At 35.0% G+C, this 24,608-nt stretch overlaps 1 protein-coding gene and 1 long non-coding RNA gene across 6 annotated transcripts in view; one reads left to right on the top strand and one right to left on the bottom strand.

Annotated features, from left to right (window-relative positions):
* The window catches only part of ASPM (assembly factor for spindle microtubules), a 62,454-nt gene that overhangs the window by 12,865 nt on the left and 24,981 nt on the right, over positions 1-24,608 (bottom strand). For 3 of the 5 annotated variants that reach the window (XM_019022509.4, XM_055385997.2, XM_055386504.2), the window contains 2 exons: positions 20,692-20,886; positions 3,320-8,074 (listed from right to left, as the gene is read on the bottom strand). In XM_019022509.4, coding sequence (XP_018878054.3) covers positions 3,320-8,074; positions 20,692-20,886 — 4,950 coding nt within the window. 5 annotated transcript variants of the gene reach the window in all.
* Positions 8,005-24,608, top strand: part of LOC129531705 (uncharacterized) — a 40,998-nt gene continuing 24,394 nt past the window's right edge. Inside the window, exons 1-2 of the long non-coding RNA XR_008677073.2 lie at positions 8,005-8,083; positions 20,300-20,465. This is a non-coding gene — a long non-coding RNA (uncharacterized lncRNA). The remainder of the gene's footprint in view (positions 8,084-20,299; positions 20,466-24,608) is intronic.

The following is a 24,608-nucleotide window of genomic DNA, read 5'->3' as shown; positions in this document are numbered from 1 at the left end:
GGCATTGTGAAGACTGTTTCTCTAGCTGTGCAGCTGCAAGGACACTAGACAGATAATCTCAAGTCGTAAAACATGTTGCTCCTTAAAAAGTAAGAAATAATGTAATGCATCTCTTACTTGAATAACTGTCTTTGTTTCTCTCTTCTGTAATATGCTTCCCCCTGCACAGATCTCCCCATGCCCCACGAAATGCTTAAAAGGTAGCTTGACTCTTTGTTCAGGGCTCAGTCCTCTTTGGATGTTAATCCGACTGGGTCAGTGCACTTAAATAATTAAATAATTCCTCCTCAAATCCCTCGGTCTCTCTGATTCCTTAATTATCCCGCAGCACAACAAATACTATAGGCACAACGTACATTTAGATTAGGTTCTAAATTCAGTTGATAATGCAATAATTATATATGGCCAAAATTACTCTGAGATGACCTTAACTCATTCAGACTATATTGTATATGGTTTTTATGTAAATCTGCACACATTATTTATGTATATCCCCAATACCTGCCACCTCAGTCTTAATCAGTGGTAGAAGAATGGTCTCAGAACTGTTTGTTTCAATTGGCCATTTAACTGTGGCTAACAGTAAAAGACTGGTTAATGGTAACACTGCATCATAAAACCTTCAGGAGGAAAGGAGAATGTTTTGTGGACCACTTTGGTGTTTTTGTTTTTGTTTTGCTTGTGGCAGTTGTAAGTTACTAGTTTTTAAAATCAGTACCTTTTAATGAAAACAAATTGACCGAAAATCTGTCACAGAATTTTGAGACCCATTAAAACAAAGTTTTAATGAGAAAATTATATATATGTATAGATATACGTGTGTGTATATATATATTTACAAATATATATATATATTTACACACACACAGATCACACCTGAAGAACATCAAAATTTACTGACATCGACAAGAGAAGCCAACATAGCATTAAGAGGGAAAGAAGACAGCTAAGAGATTATGGTATCAAGAAACCAAGGGTTGAGAGAAGAAACAAAGTGTGCTTAAATCCCAAATGCTACAGAGAAGTTGATATATATATATATATATATATATAAAACATACATATTTACATATATATGTAAGTATTTAGTAATGTATACTATATCCCAGTGGCTCCCAAACTTCGCTGCTCATTAGAGTCACCTGGGAGCTTTGAAACAAATCCCACGCTTGTATTTCTTCCCATACCAATTAGAATATCTAAAGGTAGGAGTATTTTTTAAAATTCCAGGTGATTCCAATGTGCAGTAAAGTTTTAGACCACTGGCATAGGCTAAACATTACATGTGTAAAATACAATTTTATTATGTAATTATGTAAGAGAAAAAAATTTTTATAAGATTGTTATTTTGGCTATTTAATCATTTCAAGTGAATAAAACCATAACTAACACATCCAATGAACACCTTTCAATTGTGAACTTCTCCGTAGTGTTAGGAATTTGAGCACTCCTTCTTTCCTCTTTCAAACCTTGGTTTCTTGATACCATAATCTCTTACCTTTCTTCTTTCCCTCTTAACACCTTGGTTTCTTGATACCATAATCTCTTACCTTTCTTCTTTCCCTCTTAACACCTTGTTGGCTTCTCTTGTCAATGTCTGTGAATTTTGATGTTCTTCAGGGCTCAAGTCCCAGGCCCTCTTTGTTCACTCATTTTATGTATTGTTCCTTGGTGATCTCATTATTCCCAGAACTTTAATTATTAGCATATGCCCATAATGTACAAATCAAATTCTAATACTCACACTACTCTCCTGAACTCCAGACAAACATAGTCAACTGCCTTACTAGATATTTCAAGGGGGTTACCTGCTAGGTACTTCAGACCTTATATACTCCAAATTGAATTCATCATCAATCTCAAAACCTGCTCTTCCCTCTTTATTCCCTATGTCAGGGTGTGAGGGAGTAACTCTGCCGAGTTACTTAAGCCATCAACATGGCTTGTCTCCTTGTTCATGCTCTATATAATGCCAACTTACAATCCCATTGTCACAAACCTACACTGAACTATAACTCTTTCTCACCTGGCTTACTGCCTATTTTCATTTGGTCTACCTGCTTCTAGTCTTGCTCCTTTTCCAGTCCATCTTCCACATTCCTACCAGAGTAATTTTTTTTTTTTTTTTTTTAATAAAAATGACTGTGGTCTTCTCCTGCTTAAACTCCTCTAGAATTTGTTTTGTCTGGAGCATAAAGACTAAATTTTTTCTGTCTTAAAAATCTATCCACAATCTTACTCCCTCTATTGCCAACCTGGTCCCATATCACTTTTTATTGTTTCTAGTTTTTTGATTTTTCCACGTTATCTCTTGCAATTGGAATATTCTTCTATACCTTTTACTGGGCTATTTCTAGTTTATACTTCAGTGTAACATTTCAACTTAAATGTTACTCACTCTGGGAAGTCTCTGACCATGGAGACTAGCTTGATTTCCCATTCTGTGTTTCCTGAAACATACACTTCTCATGTTGTATTATAATTATACTTCCTTGTTCAATTAAGTTCCTTGAGGACAGCAACTAAGTATATCTTACTCATTGTCTATTTATAACACCCACTACAGCATTTGGCACATTTCTAGCACTTGACATTTCTTGAATTAAAACATTATTTCTAAATTTAACAGTAATCCAGTAAGATATGAACATATCACATCTGGGTTAAAGCCTGGGTTATTGCAGGTAAAAAGAAATAGCTGAAGTACTTAGATTCAGTTCCTGGATCTGCCTCTCTCTATGCAACATTGGCCAAATTACTTAAACTTTATCACTTCCTTCATATTTTAAAAGAGATAATACTGTACATTCCTCACACATTTGGCAAATAGACAAAACAAAATAATACAAAAGTGATTTGGAAGCCAAGTACTAAACACTCAGAATAAAGTATGTCTACTAGCCTAAGCAGCAAACAGCTCTGGTTAATAGATTATTAGAGGAACAAAGTTACTCTATTTTGCCTATATTATGCCAAATAATACTTTATCTTAGCTTATATTTTCCACTTAAAGAAATAACTTTGCCAAATACAGGACTCGTATTTTCTCAAAATTCTTCTAAGAGTGCTACAATTAACCCATACTGAAATGCACCACACATAGGGTGACCATGGCCAGAACAATCCCCGTTCTGTGCTGTCTTGGCTGACTTACCAGTGCCCTTTCCCTCTTTCAAAAATGTTCCACTTTGGAAGATAAATGGTCACCTCAACTAAGTACTATTCTTTATGACCTGCTTAAGCTCATTTTATACATTCTAACAAATATTGGTCAAAAGAAAGACTCACAGTTTTATATTTAAATTAAATATAGAAATACCTGAATTTTTATGGTGCTATTTTTAATTTCCTGAAACTTCCGTTTCTGTATAAATCCTTTACTTCTAGCTTGAATAATGATAACACTGCTTCTGATCTGTAAATAGACTTGTCTTTGATGTTTTGCAGACAGAAATGCTCTGTAGTGATTTTGTAAAACCACTGCTGCTTTTCTATATAGTAAAAACTGTTTTCTGGTTTGCCATGTCCTAAAATAATGCTGTAAAGTGATAGCAGCTCTTTTCTGCTGAACAAATCTTCTCCGATACACAGCCATCTGAAGGAAGAACTGAATCCGTAGGGCAGCATATTTCTGTGTTTCCAGTTTTCTTGTGGCCATTCTACAAAAAGCTTTTTGAATTGTTACTGCAGCCCTACTTTGAGAATGATACTCTGCTTCCTGTGAACAAGCAAGGCCAGAAGCTTTATACCACTCTTGAATCATAACACCTTCACTTTGAACAGCTTCATACTGAGTTTTACTTCTGTAACAGCAGAGTGCAGATTGGTTAACAATGGCTGCCACCTTTTCCTCTGATACGTTTTTCAATTTTTGTCTAACTTCCATGCCTCTAAAAGCAGCCTGAATAGTTCGTACAGATTTCTGAACTGCTAAAAAGTTTTTTCTTTCTGTTTTTACTCTAACATACAACCTATAATAATTCTGTATAACCACAATCGCAGTTTTCTTTGTTTCATAATCAACTTTGGCCCTGTGCATTCGATAGAATGACTGAATTAGTGTGGCAGCCTGGTGCATATTTTGAATATCCTTTCGTACTTTAAAGCCTCTGTAATAAGACTGTATACAAATAACTGCTTGGGTACGCACTGCAGTTAGTTTTCTGTATCTTCTTTGAATAGAAACTACTGTTGCTCTAAGGTGGAGATAATGCTTCCTTATTTTAAAGGCTTTACAATGCTTCTGAATAATAATGGCAGCCTGGTGCTGTTCCTGAATCTGTTTTTTTATGTTCATGTCCTGAAAACCTGCCTGAACACAAGTCTCTTTCTTAAGTTCATTGTGTTGAAATGCTTTCTGTTTCTTTTTATTTGCTCTATATTTTTCTTGTATGATTTTTGTAGCCCACTGAAGCTTTTGGTAGAAACAATACTGCCTATACATTCTGTAGGTGCTTTGTATTATGATAGAAGCTTTGTGTTTTTCCCTTAAAAGATGTCTTGCTTTCATTCCTTTATATGCAGCCTGAATAACCACAGCAGAATGCCATTGTCTGATATAATTTTCTCTTTGCAATTTTGCAGCTCTATATGTTCGATAATGTTGCTGAATTAGAATTGAGGCATGTTTCCAAGTCTGAAATGTAGTATATGTTCTGTGCATCCTGAAAGTAGCCTGAATGAGAATTGCAGCCCTTTGCATTTCTTGTAACTTCTTCTTTACCATCAGTCTTCTGTAAGATGACTGTATTGTAATGGCTGCCTTTCTTAAGTGCAAGAATTGGTGCAATTTATGTTTGGCACAAATGGTGGCTCGATACTTCCTCTGAACAAAAATAGTAGCTTTTTTGAGGGAAATGAATCTTCTCCTCACCAGTAATGATCTAAACCTACTCTGAATAAGGGTTGCAGAGGAATGCATACTCTTCAAATGTCTTCTAGTTTTCATACCCCTGAATGCAGCCTGAAGGATCACAGCAGAGTGTCTTTGTCTGAGATAATGCTGCCTCTGCAGTTTTGCAGCTCTATTTGCTTGGTATTGCTGTTGGATCACAACGGAGGCCTGTTTCAAAGTCTGATATCTCATATGTAATCTGTGCATTCTGAAAGTAGCCTGGATGAAAGTAGCAGCCCTGTGCATCTCTCGCATCCTTTTCCTTATCATCCATCTTCTGTATGATGACTGGATTTTAATAACTGCATTTTGTACCTGAAGGAACTGTAAGTGATGCTTTGTACAAAGATGTGCCCGATATTTTCTCTGAATCAAAATAGCAGTTTTCTTGAGAGACAGGAATCTTCTTCTCATCATTAGAGTTCTAAATCTCCTCTGAATGAGAGTTGCGGCTATATGCATCATTTTTAAATGTCTTCTAGCTTTCTTTCCCCTAAAAATAGCCTGAATGTATATTACAGAATGCCTCAGTTTGTTATACCTTTGAAATTGTATGTTTCTTTCTTTCATTGCCCGGTATCTTTGCTGTACTGTTTTTGTTATTTTCTTTAACTTATTAAAATATGTTTGCTTTCTGTATCTTCTATAGTTTGACTGAATGAGTGTTGCTGCAATCTGCATCTTTCTAAGAGTCCGTCTAACTCTTACTCCTCTAAAACTTGCCTGAAGGATTTTAACAGCTTTCAAAATTGTCAGGTACTTTTCACGCTGCGTTTTACCTTGATAATATGCTCTAAATCTTACTTGAATAACAATAGCTGCTTTTCTCATTGTATGGTAACTTATTCTTGACTGATGCATTTTAAACACGGCTTTAATAAAAGTGGCTGCCCTGTGCATGTGTTGAATATGTCTTCTAACTCTAATACCTCTATAAACAGATTGGATTTTAATTGCTGTCTTCTTCAAATTAAGATACTCCTTATGCTGATGGTTTGTAATTTTAATACCGCGATACCATCTCTGAATTATAATAGCTGAAGCTCTATAGGTTGCATATTTCTTTTTGGTTTTGTAAGCTCTGTATTTAGACTGTATAGTGACTGCTGCTTTGTTGCAATCCTTTATTCTTTTTCTCACTTTCATACCACGATAAGCTGACTGTAAAGTTACTACAGCTGCTTTTGTTTTCAAATATAAATGATTCTGTTCTCTTCCAATACTGTAAGCCCTATAATACTTTTGAATCAGAAGAGCAGCTTTTTTCATGATTTTCCACTTCTTTTGTTGCACATGCATTCTATAGTATGACTGTATGATGACAGCACATTTATGTTGCCTTTGAAGCTGTCTTCTCAGTGTTTTTCCCCTCCACATAGATTGAAGCATCAGTACCGCATGACGGAGTTCAATATACTCCATACGTTGCTTCCTTCCTGCAGTCCATGCTTTGAAATTTTGCTGGATGACTAATGCTGCTGTTTTAAACAATCTAAACTGTTTCTGGGCCTTGGCCATTCTAAAAGCAGACTGAATCTTCAAGACAGCTTGATGTTCCCTTCTAATCTGTTTCCGAACCTTCCAGCCACGATAAGCAGACTGGAGGGAAATCAAAGCTGCCTTTGTCTTCAAAAAATGTGTTCTTGTATCATGAAGAGTCTTGTACGCCCTGTACCATCTCTGAATCTTTATAATAGATTGAAGCACAGATTGATATTTTACCCTTTTATTATAGCCTCTAAAAGCAGACTGAATTTTAAGAGCAGCTATAGATTGTTGTTTGATTAGCTGGCGTACTTTATAACCTCTGTAAGCTGCTTGCAAGCAAGTAGCTGCTTTTTTGACTTGCAAGAAGTTCTTCCTCTGATTGACCTGTGCTTTGTATGCATGATAGTAATTCTGAATGACAATAATTGCTTTATACATTTTCAGATAATACTGCCGAGCCTTTCTCATTCTGAAATAAGACTGTAGTGAAATAACAGCTTTTCTTTGTAACCTCATCTGCTTTCGGACAAGGTATCCTCTAACAAATGCTTGCAGTTTGATACAAGATTCCCGCATCTGCATATACTCTTCTCTCTTTTGTGCAGCTATTTTTTTGGAACGGTAACATTGCTGGATAAATAGTGCAGCTGCTCTTAAATGCAAATATTGTTTACGTGTTTGTTTCATCTTAACAATTGACTGCAATTTTATTGTAGCATTTTTTAGGCTCAAAAATTCCTTTTTAGAAACATGAGCACGATAATATGATTGAATCTTTATAACAGACGTGAGGATGTGAACATACATTTTCCTGGCTTGCATCCCTCTATATGCAGACTGCAGCACAATGACAGCAGAGCGTGTTTTCTGGTAAGATGCTAGAACTTTCCTGGCAAAAATATAAGCTCGGAAATGAGTCTGAATTATAACAGCTGCTTTCTTCATCTTCTTATATTTCTGTCGTTGTTGATGTTTTCTTACATGTGCCTGCAATTTGATAATAGTCTTCTTAAGGTTTAAAAATCGAACTCTGTCTTGTCTCATTCTCCAGTATGACTGAATAACACAAGCAGCTCTAATTTGTCTACATAAATTATGAGCTTTCAGTCTCCTAAAAGCAGCTTGTAATTGAATGGCTGCAGCTCGTTTCTGCAAATAGTTGGTGCGCTCAATCTTTCCTTTCAGATATGCTTTGTAGTACTTCTGGATAGTTAGTATGGACTCTTTTTTTCTTTTATATAACTTTTGGGCTTGAAAGCACCGAAATCTTTTCTGAATGATAACAACACAAGATCTAATATAAATATATTTCTGTAATTCTTTATGCATTCTATACCATGATTGTATGATAATAGCAGAATTTTCTTCTTTAGCATGTTTTCTTAAATGCCATTCTCTAAAAGCTCTTTGCAATATTACTGTAGCTTTTACTTGTGATTGCATTTTACGTTGCTTCCATTTTCTGAACATAGATTGGATTACAAGAGTTGATGATTTTAGCATTTCATATCTTTGTTGATCTTGTTTTCTTCTTAAATAAGCACGCCAATGCCTCTGAATTGTAACTGTAGCCCAAAGATATCGTTTATAAGATGTAACAGCAATTATCATTCTTATCCTAGATTGCAGGATGATTGAATAATATTTCAATTTCAGAAATCTTCGTCTAGTGGAATATCTTCTCCAATATCCCTGGAAAAGGTAAGAAAGGACACAAAGTAAAATAGGCATAGCTTTCTATATTTAACACTTTTCAAAATAATTTTTCTAACATTCTGCTTAAAAATAAACACATTGAATTAGAAAACTAATTATTTTTGTGAGATATTTGTCTCTTTTGTTTTTAGTTTAGGTTTTACATTGATATAGCTGTAGCCAATTCAGAAATCCATCCAAATCTTCATTATATTTAAATACTGCATTTGTATGCCAGAATCATAAGAAACATAGGCAAGTTTATGTTATATTACAAGCAAAAGAGTCAAAATAAAACTATAGTAATATTCTTTGCTATCTATTGATTCTAAGTAATTTCCTATGAGTTTATTTCTGGGCCTTATATGGTCCCCTTACTTCAAGGTTTCTAAGCTACCTTATAATGACTAGAAACTGTTTATGTGAAGGATCCTGCATTATCACATTACAGGCCTGATAATATAAATATAGGAATTTAGGAATAAATAAACCAGATCACTCTCAGAGTCATTATTTTCATTAAGAATAAAATTACTTCCTTTTCCCAAATTTAGGAACTATAAATACATGGCTTAAAAGTAGAATTCTAGAAAGACTTGAGAAATGACAAAACTTTTGTCTTTTGAAAAGCCATGGTTACAATGGCTAATCCAACCATATGTTGGCTCAACAAAAAGAGCTACAAACTCTCAAGCTAATTCCAGTTGCTGGTATCTAAAATGGTCCCAGGCTAATGGTAGTCAAGTTCTAGATGTTTTAGCAATAAGACCATTCCTTTGTACAAACACTCCAAACATTGCTAAGATTGGGGGTGGCATGGAGAGGTTGTTCTCTACTACATCTTACTTTTTCTCGCATATAAGTAGAGTAATATAGGGACTGGGTACCTCGCTCTCCTATAGCAGTATCGAGTTTGCTTGCAGCTATCACTGACCTAAGCATACCTATCCATGGGTGAGGAAGCTTAAGGAGAACATGCACATCCCTTTTCCTGACCCTTTTCCTGTAAGTTTTATTGTCTTCTTCCTTTACTAACCGTTACCTGAGGTTTTGTTCGTACTCTTCAACCTGACAGGAAATGATTGTATACATATTATTTCTCTTACCAAGAAGAGATGCACAAGTTGTCAAAATATTTATCCAACAACAGTCAAACTTATTTGTACAAAAGTATTTTGAAAACAATAAACTCAACATAAAGTATTAAGTTGCTTTAAATTAGGGCAAAGTAAAGCAGTAATAGTACTCAGAAATTCAGATATTATTTTTCTTTTGAGCACCCACCCCCAACAGATATTTCTATGTAAAATCCTCAAACTAAGAAATTGAAGAATTAGTGTGTACAGATTGTTTTATACTTTAATAATCACTTTTTCTAAATTACTATCACTACTCCATTACTGAAATGTTAATCAATGTTGATATATAACATGGAAGATAAGATTATCTCCTCTCCTAACAGTTTTGCTTATTACAATAGCAATTTTTTCACCATTGTCATACAGTTCTTAAAAATAAATAGCTTTTACTAAGGAACACATTACATACAATTTTCTCACTTAATTCTCACAAAAATACATTAAGTTGGCATTGTTTCTTCACTTAAAGAAAGAAACACTAATGTTACAAAACTTTTTGCAAAGTCCCACAGCAAATAAAAATAATTGATCTTAGGATCTACATTATTACACCAAAATCAAATGTTCTTTCTACTCTACCACAGATATCTGCAGCAGGTTGATTGCATTAACAGCCCAATTCTTCATCTCTCCCAGTAACTATAACCTGTGCCATACTTTGTTTTTCCTCATACAAAAGAGTTTCTCTGCTTGAGATATGGGCACAGTCATGGAAAGAATGCAGTAGAGCAGTGTAACTCAATCTTGAGTTTTCTGGTCAGATGATGAAACAAGGCAGCCCTGAGGAACTAGAGGGTACCAGGGACATGGTAGAAGACTAGGGAACTGAGGGAAGCAATCTGATAATGTTGTTTATGAATTTCTAGGTTCACCACCAAGCTGTGCACAATGTGAATCTAGACCACAGTAGGCTATAGACTTTAAGAATTGAATAAGATACAGATCACAATCTAGATCCCAGACTGGCTACTGGGTGTTACATAATGAAACTGATACGATACAAATATCACTCACTGTAAAGGCTTTCAAAAAGGAACTGTCACTGAAGCTACACTCATGGAAGGCTGATGAGAACAGGTGGCCTGAACCCAATCAAGTGTATTAGCTGCTAAAACTAAAATATCAACATTCTCCACAGGATTTAAACAAAACATAGAGTCTGATAACATAACATTACATTTCCAGAATGCAATTAAAAATTATTTGACATACAACATAACAGAAAAATTTCGACTCTCACAAGAAAAGACAATCAATAGACACCAATGATGAGATGACAAAGATACTGGAATTGGAATTAACTGACAACGACTTTAGAGCAGATAAAGTAAAAATGCTACAACCAGTTGAAACTAATGGAAAGATAAAAAGTCTCAGTAAAGACATCAAAGATATGAGTAAGAACCAAGTGAGAATAGTAGAACCGAAAAACACACTAACCAAAATAAAAATTCACTGGTATGGCACAATAGCAGAATGGAGATGACAGCCAAGATGGCAAATATCTCAGTTTTGTGGGCCAATTCTGTTGCAACAAGTCAATTATGCTATTGTAGTACAAAAGCAGCTCCCAAATAATACATAAACAAATAGTTGTGACCATATTCTAAAAAACTCTATTTATAAAAACACATGGTAGGCCAAATTTGGCCTGCAGATATACCAACTTCTGACCATGATAGACCATATTGTGGATCATAAACTAAAGGTTATCAAATAGGAAAGAATTGAAATCAGAGTATGTGCTCTGGTCATAATGGAATTGAAGAAAAAGTCACTAACAGAAAAATAACAGGAAAATCTCCAAACATTTAGAAAGTAAATAACATATTCTGAAACTTTAAATCACAGAAAAAGCCTCAAGAGAAATTAAAAACTATTTGAACTGAATGAAAAAAAATACCATACCAAAATTTGTAGTATGTGGCTAAACCTGTATTTAGAAGAAAACTTATACCATTAATGTGTTACATTAAAAGTGGAAGGACTCAAATCAGTTACTCAAGATTATACTTAAAGAAACTATAGAAAGAAAAGCAAAATTAATCAAAACAAGAAATAATAAAGACTGAGCAGAGACCAATGAAGCCAAACGGTTGTCCACTGAAAAGATCAAGAGAGTTAAAAATCTAGCAAGACTGACAAAGAAGAAAAGAGAAGATACAAATTATCCATATCAGGAATGGAAAAGGGAATATCACTACAGACTACCCAGGCATCAAAAGGATATTAAAGATATACTTTGTATATACATATGGTAAATTCAACAACTTGGATGAAAAGGACGAATTCTTTGAAAATTAGAAACTGCCAAAACTCATCAAAGATAAATAGTCCTATACAAATTTAAAAAACAGAATCTGGCAAGGTGTAGTAGCTCACACCTGTATTCCCAGCACTTTAGGAGGCCAAGGCAGGAGGATGACTAGAGCCCAGGAGTTCGAGACCAGCCTGGGGAATTTAGTGAGACCGTATCTCCACAAAAAATATAAAAATTAGTTGAATGTGGTGGTACATGCCTGTAGTCTCAGCTACTTGGGAGGCTGAGGTGGGATGATGGCTTGAGCCTAGGAGATTGAGGCTGCAGTGAGCTGTGTTTGCATCACTGCACTCTAGCCTGGGCGACAGAGCAAGACCCTGTCTCCAAAAAAAAAAAAAAAAGTCCAGAGAAGAATGTTTGAGATGATGAATATGCTAATTGTCCTAATGTGATCGCTATACAGTATATGTATCAAAACATCACTATGTGCTTTATGAATATGCATAATTATGTCAAGTAAAAAAAGAGGAAAAAAAGAAAATAAAATAGAAATTTCCACTCTAAGATAGTATCACTGGTGAGTTGTATAAAATAATTAAAGACAAAATAATACCAAATGTCAACAATCTCTTCCAGAAAACATAAAAGAACGCTGAAACTTCCCAACTCATTACACAGATGCAAAACTCTTCAATAAAATACTAGCAAGTGGAATTAACAAAATATCAATGCATATAAAAAATACATAACTAATATTTGAATTTTATCCTTGGAATGTAAGTTTACAGTAAGATTAGAAACCCAATAAATGTTAATATATCCATTGAAGCAGAAAAAGTATTTAATGAAACCCAAATCTATGTGATAAAACTCTCAGTAAGCTAAGAAACAGAGACTCCTTCAACCTGATAAAGGGCATCTACAAGAAAACTACAGCTTATATAATACTTAATGCGTGAACAAGGCAAAGATATTGAATCTTACCACTCCTATTTAGAATCATACTGGAATTCTTAGCCAATAAAATAAGTGGGGGAAGTAAAAAATAGAAAGAATATTTAGATTGGAAAGAAAGGCAGACAACATGACTATGTAGAAAATCTCAAAGAATCTAAAACAAAAACAAACATAAAAACTTCATAGAAATAAGTGAGTTTTTTTAACAGGATTAATAGTTAACCCTTTTATATGTTAAAGGGTTAACATATAAGGATGAATGTTTATAAAAAAAGAAACAAATGGGAACTGAAATTAAAAAGCAATACTATTTATAATAGCTCCAAAATAAAATAAGATACTGAGGTATGAATCTAACAAAAAGCTGATGATGAACGACTCAAACATCTAAATAAATAGAGATATGTATCACCTTTATGAATCAGAATAATCAACATAGTAAAGTTGTCAGTGCACCTCAAAATATCTGTAAATGTGATGCAATTTCAATCAAAATTTGACAGTATTTTTTGAGGACATAGAAAAACTAACCTAAAACTTAAATGGAAAGACAAAGCAACTAGAAAATTCCAACTCATTTTGAAAAAAGAATAAAATTGGACGAATCACAATATCCATTAAGGCTTACTATAAAGCTGCAGTAATCAAGAAACTGTGGTATTGATGAAGGTATAGACACATGTATTAATGAAACAGAATACAGTCCAGAAGATCAACACACATATGACCAACTGATTTATGACAAAGGCGCAAAGACATTTCAATGTGGAAAGAATAGTTTTTTTACAGCAAATAGTGTTGGAATAATTGGACATGTATATATAAAAAAAGTGAACATTGACCTAACCCTTACCTTAGAGGAGAACTAACACAAAATACATCATAGGTCAAAATTTAGAATGAAAAATTATAAAACTTTTAGAGTACTTTGATATGACACTAAAAGCATAATCCATAAAAGAAGAAAAGTGATAACTGGATTCCAATAAAATGAAATACTTCTGCTGAACAAAAAGCCCTGTTACAAGAATAAAAAGACAAGCTGCAGATTGGGAGAAATTGTGTGCAAATCACTAACAAAGAAGGAGGATTACCTACTAGATATCCAGATTTCACCTACTGCTACAGTGCGAGGCTCAAAGATAGACAAATGGACCAATTGAATAGAAAGAAATACTAGAAACAGAATCACACATATAAGAATAGCTGATGTCTACTACACAAATAGAACAGGGTAGAGAACCCAAAAATAAAGCCACATACCTAAAACCACCTGATCTTTGACATAGTTGACAATAACAAACAATGGGGAAAGGATATGCTATTCAATAAACGGTCAGTGCAGAAGATTAAAATTGGACCCTTTCCTTTCACCACATACAAAAAATTAATGCAAGATGGATTAAAGACTTAAATGTAAGACCCAAACCAATAAAAACCCTAGAAGAAAACCTAGGAAATACCACTCCGGATATCAGCCTTGGGAAAGAATTTATAACAAAGTCCCCAAAAGCAATTGCAACAAAAACCATAATTGACAAATGGGACCTAATTAAACTAAAGAGATTCTGCACAGCAAAATAAACTATCAACAGAATAAACAGACAACCTACAGAACGGGAGAAAATATTTGCAAACAATGTATCTAACAAAGGTCTAATATTCAGTATCTATAAGGAACTTAATTCAAAAAACAAAAAACAAATAACCCCACTAAAAAATGGGCAAAGGACATACAGACCTCTCAAAGGAAGACACACATGCGGCCAACAAATCTATGAAAAAATGCCCATCATCACTAAACATCAGAAAAATACAAATCAGAACCACAGTGAGATACCATCTCACCCGTCAAGATGGCTGTTTTTAAAAAGTCAAAAAACAGATGCTGGCAAGGTTACAGAGAAAAGAGAACACTTATATACTCCTGGTGGAAATGTAAATTAGTTCGGCTACTGTGAAAATCAATTTGGAGATTTCTCAAAGAACTTAAAACAGAACTTCCATTTGATTCAGCAAACCCACTACAGGGTATATACCCAAAGAAAATAAATCATTCTACCAAAAAGACACATGGATTCATATGTTCATCGCAGAACTAATTCACAATAGCAAAGACATGGAATCAACCAAGACATCCATCAACAGTGGACTGGATAAAGAAAATGTGGTACACACACACTGGAGACATACATGCAGCCAACAATCATATGGAAAAAGGTCAACATCACTGATCATTATAGAAATGCAAATCAAAACCACAATAAGATACTATCTCACATCAATCATAATGGCTATTACTAAAAAGTCAAAAAGTCAGATGCTGGTGAGGTTGTAGAGAAAAAGGAATGCTTATACACTGTTGGTGGGAGTATAAATTAGCTCAACCATTGTGGAAGACAGTGTGGTGATTTCTCAAAGACCTAAAAGCAGAAATACCATTCAACCCAGCAATCCCATTAATGGGTATTTACCCAAAGGAATATAAATTGTTCAATCATAAAGAAGCATGCATGATGTTCACTGCAGCAATATTCACAACAGCAAAGACATGGAATCAACCTAAATGTCCATCAATGACAGACTGGATGAAGAAAATGTGGTACATATATACCATGGAATACAATGCAGCCACAAGAAAGAATGAAATCATGTCCTTTGCAGGGACATGGATGGAGCTGGAGGCCATTATCCTTAGCAAACTAACACGGGAACAGAAAACCAAATACTGCATGTTCTTACTTATAAGTGGGAGCTAAATGATGAGAAAACATGGACACACAGAGGGAAACAACACATAGTGGGGCCTATTGGAGAGTGAAGGGTGGGAGGAGGGAAAGGATCAGGAAAAACAACTAATGGGTACTAGGCTTAATACTTGGGTGACAAAATAATCTGTACAACAAACCCCCATGACACAAGTCTACCTATATAACTGTGACAGAAAAATAAATTGGGCCCCCCATATCACTAAGCTTAAAGAAAAACTCAAGCTGGAAACTGTTTAGGGCAAACCTGTCTCCCATTCTATTCAGCTACCCCTGTGCTCACTGAGGTAAATGCATATCTGGTGCCTCCTTTGGAAAGGCTAATCAGAAATTTGAAAGAATGCAACTGTTTGTCTCTCACCTATCTGACCTGGAAGCCCCCTCCCTGCTTTGGGTCTTCCTGCCTTTGTCTCAAGTTATCCTGACTTTCCAGACTAAACCAATGTACTTCTTACAAATATTGATTGATGTCTCATGTCTCCCTAAAATGTATAAAACCAAGCTGTGCCCCGACTGCCTTGGGCACATGTCAGGACTTCCTGATGCAGTGTAATGGGTGCACATCCTCAACTTTGGCAAAATAAACTTTCTAAATTAACTGAGACCTGACTCAAATTTTGGGGGTTCATATAACAAACCTGCACATATACCCCTAAACCTAAAATAAAAGGTAATTTTCAAAAAAAGGAAATGTAGCACATAAGCACCATGGAATACTATGCAGCCATAAAAAATTATGTCCTTTGCAGTAATGTGCATTTAGCTGGAGGCCATTATCCTAAGTGAAGTAACACAGGAACAGAAAACCAAATATTACATATTCTCACTTATAAGTGGGAGCCAAACACTGAATACATATGGACACAAAGGTGGGAACAACAGACACTGGGACTGCTTGATGAGCGCAAGTCAGAGGGAAGTGTGGGTTGGAAGATTATCAGGTACTATGCTCAATACCTGGGTGACAGGATCATTTGTACACTAAGGCTTAATGACATGCAATTTACCCATGTAACATATCTGCTCACATATACCCAGAATCTAAAATAGAAGTAGAAGAAACAAAAAAAGAATATATAATGTATACTGAAGGTAGCATGGCAACAGGGCAAGGATGGTCATTTCAGTAAAACATGCTGAAACAACTGGATATCCATATATTTTTTAAATGTCCTCTAAAACAAATCATCTAAAAATTAGTTTTAGGTGAGATCAAAATGAGGAAGACAAAACATTAATGCTTGTAGAGTATAACATAGGCATACATCTACAAGGCCTTAAGATAAAGAAGATAAAGAAACACTCCTTATATAATACACAAAAAATACTAACAATAAAAGAAAAACAAGAAATTTCATTAGTAAGATATAAAACAGTAAGTTATAGCTTGGGAGAAGACACAACACACATACCAAATAGAGGCCTAATAACAATCATAGTATAAAGCTCTTTTATAAATCCACAAGAAGGCAACAGTTTTAAAAGATGCTCAAAATAATACTTCACAAAAGATTTCCAAAATGGAAAAGTTGTTTAACATCATTAATGAAGAAAAATCAAATTAAAACTACTCTGAATACTACTACACAATCACCAGAATGGCTAAAATTAAAAAGACAATTTCCAAATGTTAATGTAGACATGGAGTCACGTGAATGGTCATAAACACCTGGTGGGTTTTATATCTTTACAAGTACTTTAAAAAACTCTTGGATAGTGTCTACTAAAGTTGAAATACATACAGGCATATCTCGAAGATATTGCAGGTTCAGTTCCAGACCACCACAATAAAGCAAATATTACAATAAAGTGAGTCACACAATTTTTTTGGTTTCCCAATACATACCGAAGTCATCTTTACACTATACTGCAGTCTATTAAGTGTACAAAAGCATTATGTCTAAAACACTACAAGGTACATACCTAAATTTAAAAATACTAAATTGCTAAAAAATGCTAAGAACCATGTAAGCCTTCAGCAAATTGTAATCTTTTTGCTAGTGGAGGGTCTTACCTTAATGTTGGTGGCTGCTGACTGATCAGAATGGTAGTTATTGTGGGTGGCTTTGGCAATTTTTTAAAAATAAGACAACAATGAAGTTTTACTGCATTGATTGACTCCTTATTCAGAAAAGATTGCTCCATAGCATACAATGCCACTTATTAGCATTTTACCCAAAGTAGAGATTCTTTTAAAATTGGGGTCAATCCTCTCAAAGCCTGCTGCTGCTTTGTCAACTAAATTTATATACTGTTTTAAATTTTACAAAAAGTAGATTTTTTTTTTAAACAGTTAGGGTCTCACTGTGTCACCCAGGCTGGACTGCGGTGGTGCAATAATGGCTCACTGCTGCCTTGAATTTCCAGGCTCAAGGGATACTCCCACCTCAGCTTCCTGAGTAGCTGGGACTATGGATGTGTGCCACCACACTTGGCTAGTTATTTTATTTTGTTTATTTATTTTTATTTTTGAGACGGAGTCTCGCTCTGTCACCGAGGCTGAAGTGCAATGACGTGATATCGGCTCACTGCAACCTCCACCTCCCAGGTTCAAGGGATTCGCCTGCCTCAGCCTCCCAAGTAGCTGGGATTGCAGGCATGCACCCCCATGCCTAGCTAATTTCTGTATTTTTAGTGGAGACAGTGTTTCTCCACGTTGGCCAGGCTGGTCTCGAACTCCTGACCTCATGTGATCTGCCTGCCTCAGCCTCCCAAAGCGCTTGGGATTACAGGCATGAGCCATCATGCCCAGCTTATTTTTATTTTTAAATGGGGTCTCACTTTGTTGCCCAGGCTGATCTCGAACTCCTAGCCTCAAGCCATCCTCCCACCTCAGCCTCCCAAGTTGTTGAGATTATAGGAATGAGCTACCACACTTGTCTACCCGGAGTAGATCCCATTTCAAGAAACTACTTTGTTTGCTTATCTGTAAGAAGCAACTCCTCATCTGTTCAGCTTATATCATGAGATTGCTGCAATTCAGCACACCTTCAGGCACCACTTCTAATTCTAGTTCTCTTGATATTTCTACCACATCTGCAGCTACTTCCTCCAATGAAATCTTTAACCCATTGAAGTCATCCATAAAAGTTGGTTGGAATCAACTTGTTCCAAACTCCTGTTAATGTTGATATTTTGACCTCCTCCTACAGATCATGAATGTTTTTGATGGCACCTAAAATGATGAATCCTTTCCAGAAGTTTTTCAATTTACTTTACCCAGACCCATCAAAGGAATCACTATATATTGCAGCCATAGCCTTACAAAAATGTGTTTCTTAAATAATACAACTTAAAACTCAAATTAATTTTTATCCATGGACTACAGAATGGATGTTGTGTTAGCAGGCATGAAAACAACATTCCTCTCCTTGTCCATGTCAATGACCAGGAGTACTGTCAATTAACAGCAATATTTTAAAAGGAATCTTCTTTTCTGTGTAGTAGGTCTCAACAACGGACTTAGAATATTCAGTAAACCCTGCTATAAACAAATGTGCTGTTATCCAGACTTTGTTGTTCCATTTATAGTGTACAGTCAGAGTATATTTAGCATAATTCTTAAGGGTCCTAGGATTTTCAGAAGGATAAATAAGCATTGGCTTCAACTTAAAGTCACCAGTTGCATTAGCGCCTAATAAGAGAGTAAAACTCTCCTTTGAATCTTTGAAGCTAGAAATTGATTTCCCCTTTCTAGATGCAAAAGTCCTAGATGGCATCTTCTTTTAATAGAAGTCTGTTTTGTCTAGATTGAAAACTTTTGTTTAGTGTAGCCACTTTTATTAATGATCTTAGCTAGATCTTCTGGATAACTTACTGCAGCTTCTACATCAGCACTTGCTGCTTTATCTTGCACTTTTATGTTATGGGAACAGCTTATTTCCTTAAATCTCATGAATCATTCTCTGCTAGCTTCAAAATTTTTGCAGCTTCCTTACTTCTGTCAACCTTTGTAGAACTGAATAGAGTTTGGGCCTTCTCTGGATTAGGCTTTGGCTTATGGGATTGTTGTGGCTGGTTTCATCTTCTATCTAGACCACTCACACTTCCTATCAAAGATCATTAATCTCACATTACCATAATAGATGTAGTACTAATGAAAAAGTTTGAAATATTTTGAGAATTACCAAAATATGACACAAACACAAAGTGAGCATATCCTGTTGGAAAAAGTGTTGCAGACTTGCTTAACACAGGGTTGCCACAAACCTTCAGTTCGTAAAACACTCAATAGCTGCAAAGCACAATAATGCAAAGAGCAATAAGACAAGGTATGCCTATATGCCTTAAGAACAATTGTACTCCTAGTACAATTGAAGAGAATGAGTACATTTCACAACAAAAGACATGTTCATAATACCTTTAATCATAATAGCTCAAAACTGGAAAGCCAAATGTTCATCAAAAATAGAACAGATTAAGTATAGTGCAGAATACGAAATAAAAAAATTAAACCACGGCTATACTCAACGCTGATAAATCTCAAAAAATGTAATAATATCAAATCAAAGAATTCATATGGTTTGAACTCACCTGTAACAATTCAAAAAGTAAGCGAAACTAAATTATTGTGTTAAAATAAAACACTTAGGAAAATGGCATGATTAGCATAATGGTTAGCTTGAGCTGGGATGGGAGAGTTAATTGAAAAATGCCTTTTGCTACACTGGCAATATTCTATTTCTTGGCCTAGGTGGTTTTACATTGCTATTTATTTTGTGAAAAATCATTAGGCTCTATATTTTTATTTTGGGTAATTTTCTATGTGTAATATTTTACATGTTAAAAAAAGGTTAAAAAAGACAATTATTTAAGTCAGAGAACCCCTCATTTATCAATAATGGTAGCCAGACACAAAAACTTTCAAATTCATAAATCAGATATATTGATGGGGTGAAGCTTCAATGGCATTTATAAATAAATTTAAATAATGCACATCTCTCATGTTATTAAAATATAATTTAATATAAAAAAACTAATTTGCATAGATGTAAAGACTATATTAAGTCAGTATTATATATTTTTTCCTAAAAAGAAAAATAATATAGGTATTCTATAGACTAATTATAGGTACTATTTCCTTTACATGCCAACTAAGTGGAGTAGAGAGAAAAATGTGTACAGTTGTCCCAAAGAGAAGTTTCCAGGACTCAAAGCAAAGATAAAAAAGAACCTGGTTGGTTATGTGGATCTACAAAGTAGAATGGTTCAGTACGCCAGCATGTCCCACAGCGTAGAAGATGCAACAAAGAAGACAGCAACAGGTACAGAATTAAAATGTTTGCTTTTTCAGAGCAAATGCATTTCAATTATGTTTCAGCCTTCTGCTGAACACCATAACGAGCTTTTCAGGTAGTAAATAATTGTTAAATTAAGTATTAGGTAAAGAATCCTAAAATATAATCATTGAAAACTTCATCACATTTTGCCTTCTTACTAAAAAAGTCATTAAAATTTTTTAAATTCAAAAATTAGTCCAGGATACTATACCTGAATAAGTGATGCTGCTTTATTTTGAACTTTTTCCAGCTTTTCCTTTTTTAACATTAATAATTTTCTCTGTGCTAAGACTCTTCGCCAATATTTCTGAATGACGAGTGCTGCATTAACTCTTTTTCTCAATCTTTGTTTTGCTAGAAAATTGATTACAGCCAATTGAATAATTCTTGCAGCTTTCTCTCTCTCCTAAAATAAAAAAGTCAGCAAATGTAAATTAAACACTCACTTAAGACCTTAAATTATTCTTCGTAAGATACCCATATGTTAAACACCAATCAAATTGATACTGGAAATAAAACACCCCTACACTTCTTGTGTTCATCTTTGGAATACTGATAATTCCAGGCATGTCGAAAGCACTGATAGGTGGGCTTGCAGATATATTCGTATGATGAAACAAAGATTCCTAAGAAATAGTCTAAGATAAAGATTAGACATGTTTGATCTATCACAGATCCTCAGTAATCAAGATAAAGGCCATTTGAAGTGTAATGTGGTATGTTTCTCAGATTCAGGTCCACTGAACTCATGATTAACTTTTAGGAAAGGGGAGGATTGTATGAAAAAAAGAATGTGTTAGAGAATTGTAACAATTTGAACAAAGCAAAACACTAAAGGGGAGAAACAAAATACCTCCTCCTTTAGCACAGAATACATTGTGGCCTTAGGTCATACAAGCTCAAGAGAAAGAGTATAGTTTGGGTTATGAGAAGTGGTATCTGAGATGCCCAACATTTGTGGTCAAAGAGGACCCAGCCCCCTAATTATGTTAGAAGGCAATACCCCCCATATCTCTACTTGTTACTTCTGATAATAAATTGCTGTAAATAATAACATATTCTATGTCCAGCACCATTCTGAACACTTCATGAACAATCCATTTAAATCTCACAACCACCACCATAAGAACAAATGAGCAAATACTACTCTTATGATCACCAGAAAACTGAGGCAATGAGGTCATTTAGCTTGTTAGTTTATTGGTAATATAGCCAGGATACGAACCAGGCAGTTTGGCTTTAAAGTAACTTTGCTATACTGTCCAATACTAGATTTCTCAATTTACTTCACTGGAATTGGAGACTAGAAAATGAACTATTTCCTCTGGTGGGAAGGAATAACTTATGGCAGGGATGTCTGGCAGCTTTTTGTGTTGCTGTCTGGGAGAGTCCACCATGCAAGGGTAGGCTCTACACAGAGATATAATTCCAATTATTAATTAATAACAATCAGTGGTTGGTATCTGTGCATGAAAATTGTGCAACAGGGGAAACAACTATGGAAATAATCAAACTGTTATTTTTACGTATAAAAAAGGTGACCAATAGATTGAAACATAAATACTAAGGAATGGTAAGTGCTATATATTGGATCATTCCTCTGGGGAGAAAGAGTAGACAATTCCAAAATCGGGCTAGGGGAATTATGTATATAACAAGTTGATTAAGTCATCTAACACCATTATCAATGCCCTTGTGAAACCTATGGCCTTTAGGACTGTAGAGGCTCAAGTTAAAAGCACACCCCTGTTACAGTAAATAAATAAATACACAAATAAATAAAATTTTCAAATGTTGCAGTTCAGAAGTATATTGCATTTGAGACAAAAGTTGTAAGGGTCAGGGCATTCATGGACAAAATAGGCTAAAGTAAATTGTAACTTATCTCAGTTTTTAGATCATCTCTATAGAACTAAAATACAACTTTACATGCCATTAGAGAATTTAAAGATGAAAAGTAAATAAATTAGAAGAGGCAAATATATTACCAAATTTAGCAAGTATTTGAAAATTACATATACCGATGATAAAAGTTTCCATGCCTATGGTCATTGACCCTTTTTAATCAGACTGTTGTTGAGTCAGCCAGGTACCAGCTTATTTCTTTTATCTTGCCTCATATATATAGGGCCAAATTCTAGGACTTCTTTTGCTTTGGAGTTTATGGCTATTTGTTGACAGGAAGAACTGAGAGCTGTAATGTACCAGGGGATGCTTCAATAGTTCATCAGGTAATTTTAGCTACTTGACAAAGTTTCTTTGTCACTATAAAAGTTTGAGCCACTACCTTAATAGATTTATATGAATTATAACATAAAAGCAAAATATGAAACCTGAAAAATAGCTATCTCAAGTTAATATGTTTAGTAGCTTGCAATAACATAGGGAGCCTGCTGCTTAATGTTCTAAATAGAAAATGGAAAGATATAATTGGATGTGAGGTAATTGTATAAAAGAGGGAGTATGGTCACCAAGAAAAAGGAGAGAAGCAGTGGTCTGACTGGGTCCAAGAAGTTTAACCATAAGTATAGAAACTTCTCTTAATTCTTCAAAAAAACTTCTCTTAATCCTTCAAAAAAATGGAAACTTCTATTTGCATTAAGGAAATAAATCAAGAAAAGGGATCTCACTAGCAAAAAGCTGAGAAAATTCTACAGTTAATATCAGACTAAAGCTGGGTGCAGTGGCTCATGCATATAATCCCAGCACTGTGGGAGACAGAGTCAGGCACATCACTTGAGGCCAGGAGTTTAAGACCAGCCTAGGCAATGGGGTGAAATCCTGTCTCTACAAAAAATACGAAAATTAGCTGGGCGTGGTGGCATGCACCTATAATCCCAACTACTCAGGAGGCTGAGGCACAAGAATGGCTTGAACCCAAGAGACAAAATCTGAAGTGAGCCAAGATCGCGCTATTGCACTCCTGCCTGGGTGACAGAGTGAGACCTCATCTCCAAAAGAAAAAAAAAAAATCTGATTAATACAAGGCTATCTTGAGCAGAAAATAAAAGCAGAATACATATATATATCTATCTCGTGTAATTCTAAAACTCTCATTTAATGCAATATACAATGGGTGAATCAAATAGCTTGAGGACTGGCCAGGGGAGACACTTTCCTGAACTCTTCCAATTCCCCTAGAAGTATTGGAAGCTTCTAGGGGAATTGCTTTAGGAAAGTTTTCAGGAAGTTATTCTCCAAGTGATATGTAGGCAGGGAGGCAGATCCTGAGTTTAGGGGCACTATAGGGCACACAGCATATACAGTAGCAGAAAAGACCATTTGTGAGTGTTAAGACCCTGCCTATTTCCCAAACTTTACTATGAAGAGTTTGAGTAGGGGAAAAGAAAATTATTTCAATTAGTCTTATTTCCAAGTCTGGTGTGAAATGAAAAAACACATATTGTGTTTGAAAGTTGTCAAAATTTATCTGGTTTACACAGCTACCAAGAACTTTATCACAGATGCATTATATTTCAAAGTTGAGAAGGAATATTGGGTGGAATGTATTTCTGAAATATTTATGATAAATTTTACTAGGCATGGATGCTTGTTTTATTTTAGTTTTTTTGGTTTTCCAAATAAACACAATATTAGTTAGTAGATGGAATAGGGAGACAAAAAGAGTGAAATAGTTTGTTCAACTTGATCAAGGAGGCCGTTTCTTAGATTATTAAAAATAACAATTTTCTCAGAACTTAAGAAAAAAATTTTTTACATTAATGAAATTTTTGTACTATCGGGGTCACAAAGGGAAACAATAAATAACATCTCTATTCTCATGCCCAGATCCTAACATTTTGAAAAATTAATAGCAGAAACCAAAATACCACTTTTAAAACTAATAAAGGATAAAGTAGAAGACAGCTTCATGGCAAACAAACTAAGCTTACTAGTTAAATCACAAAATCAGACACTTGATGCTCAGGCCCAGGCAGCACTAGTTGAGGTCAAGCCTCATACAGCACAGAATAAAAAATTAATGGAAAGCTCCTGCTCTCCAGAGGCAGGTTAGATTCCAATAGGAGGAAAGGAAGAGCTGAGTCAAGCATCCCTATGTATTCCTCACAAATTTAAAAAGCAGATTAAGTTATTCCTCTTCCCCTGGAACAGACTAGGTGAAGGGGT

Source organism: Gorilla gorilla, chromosome 1, assembly GCF_029281585.2.
Source record: "Gorilla gorilla gorilla isolate KB3781 chromosome 1, NHGRI_mGorGor1-v2.1_pri, whole genome shotgun sequence".
Lineage (NCBI taxonomy): Eukaryota > Metazoa > Chordata > Mammalia > Primates > Hominidae > Gorilla > Gorilla gorilla.
The sequence above is the reverse complement of the archived record's forward strand: the minus strand, read 5'-3'. Positions and strand labels throughout refer to the sequence as shown.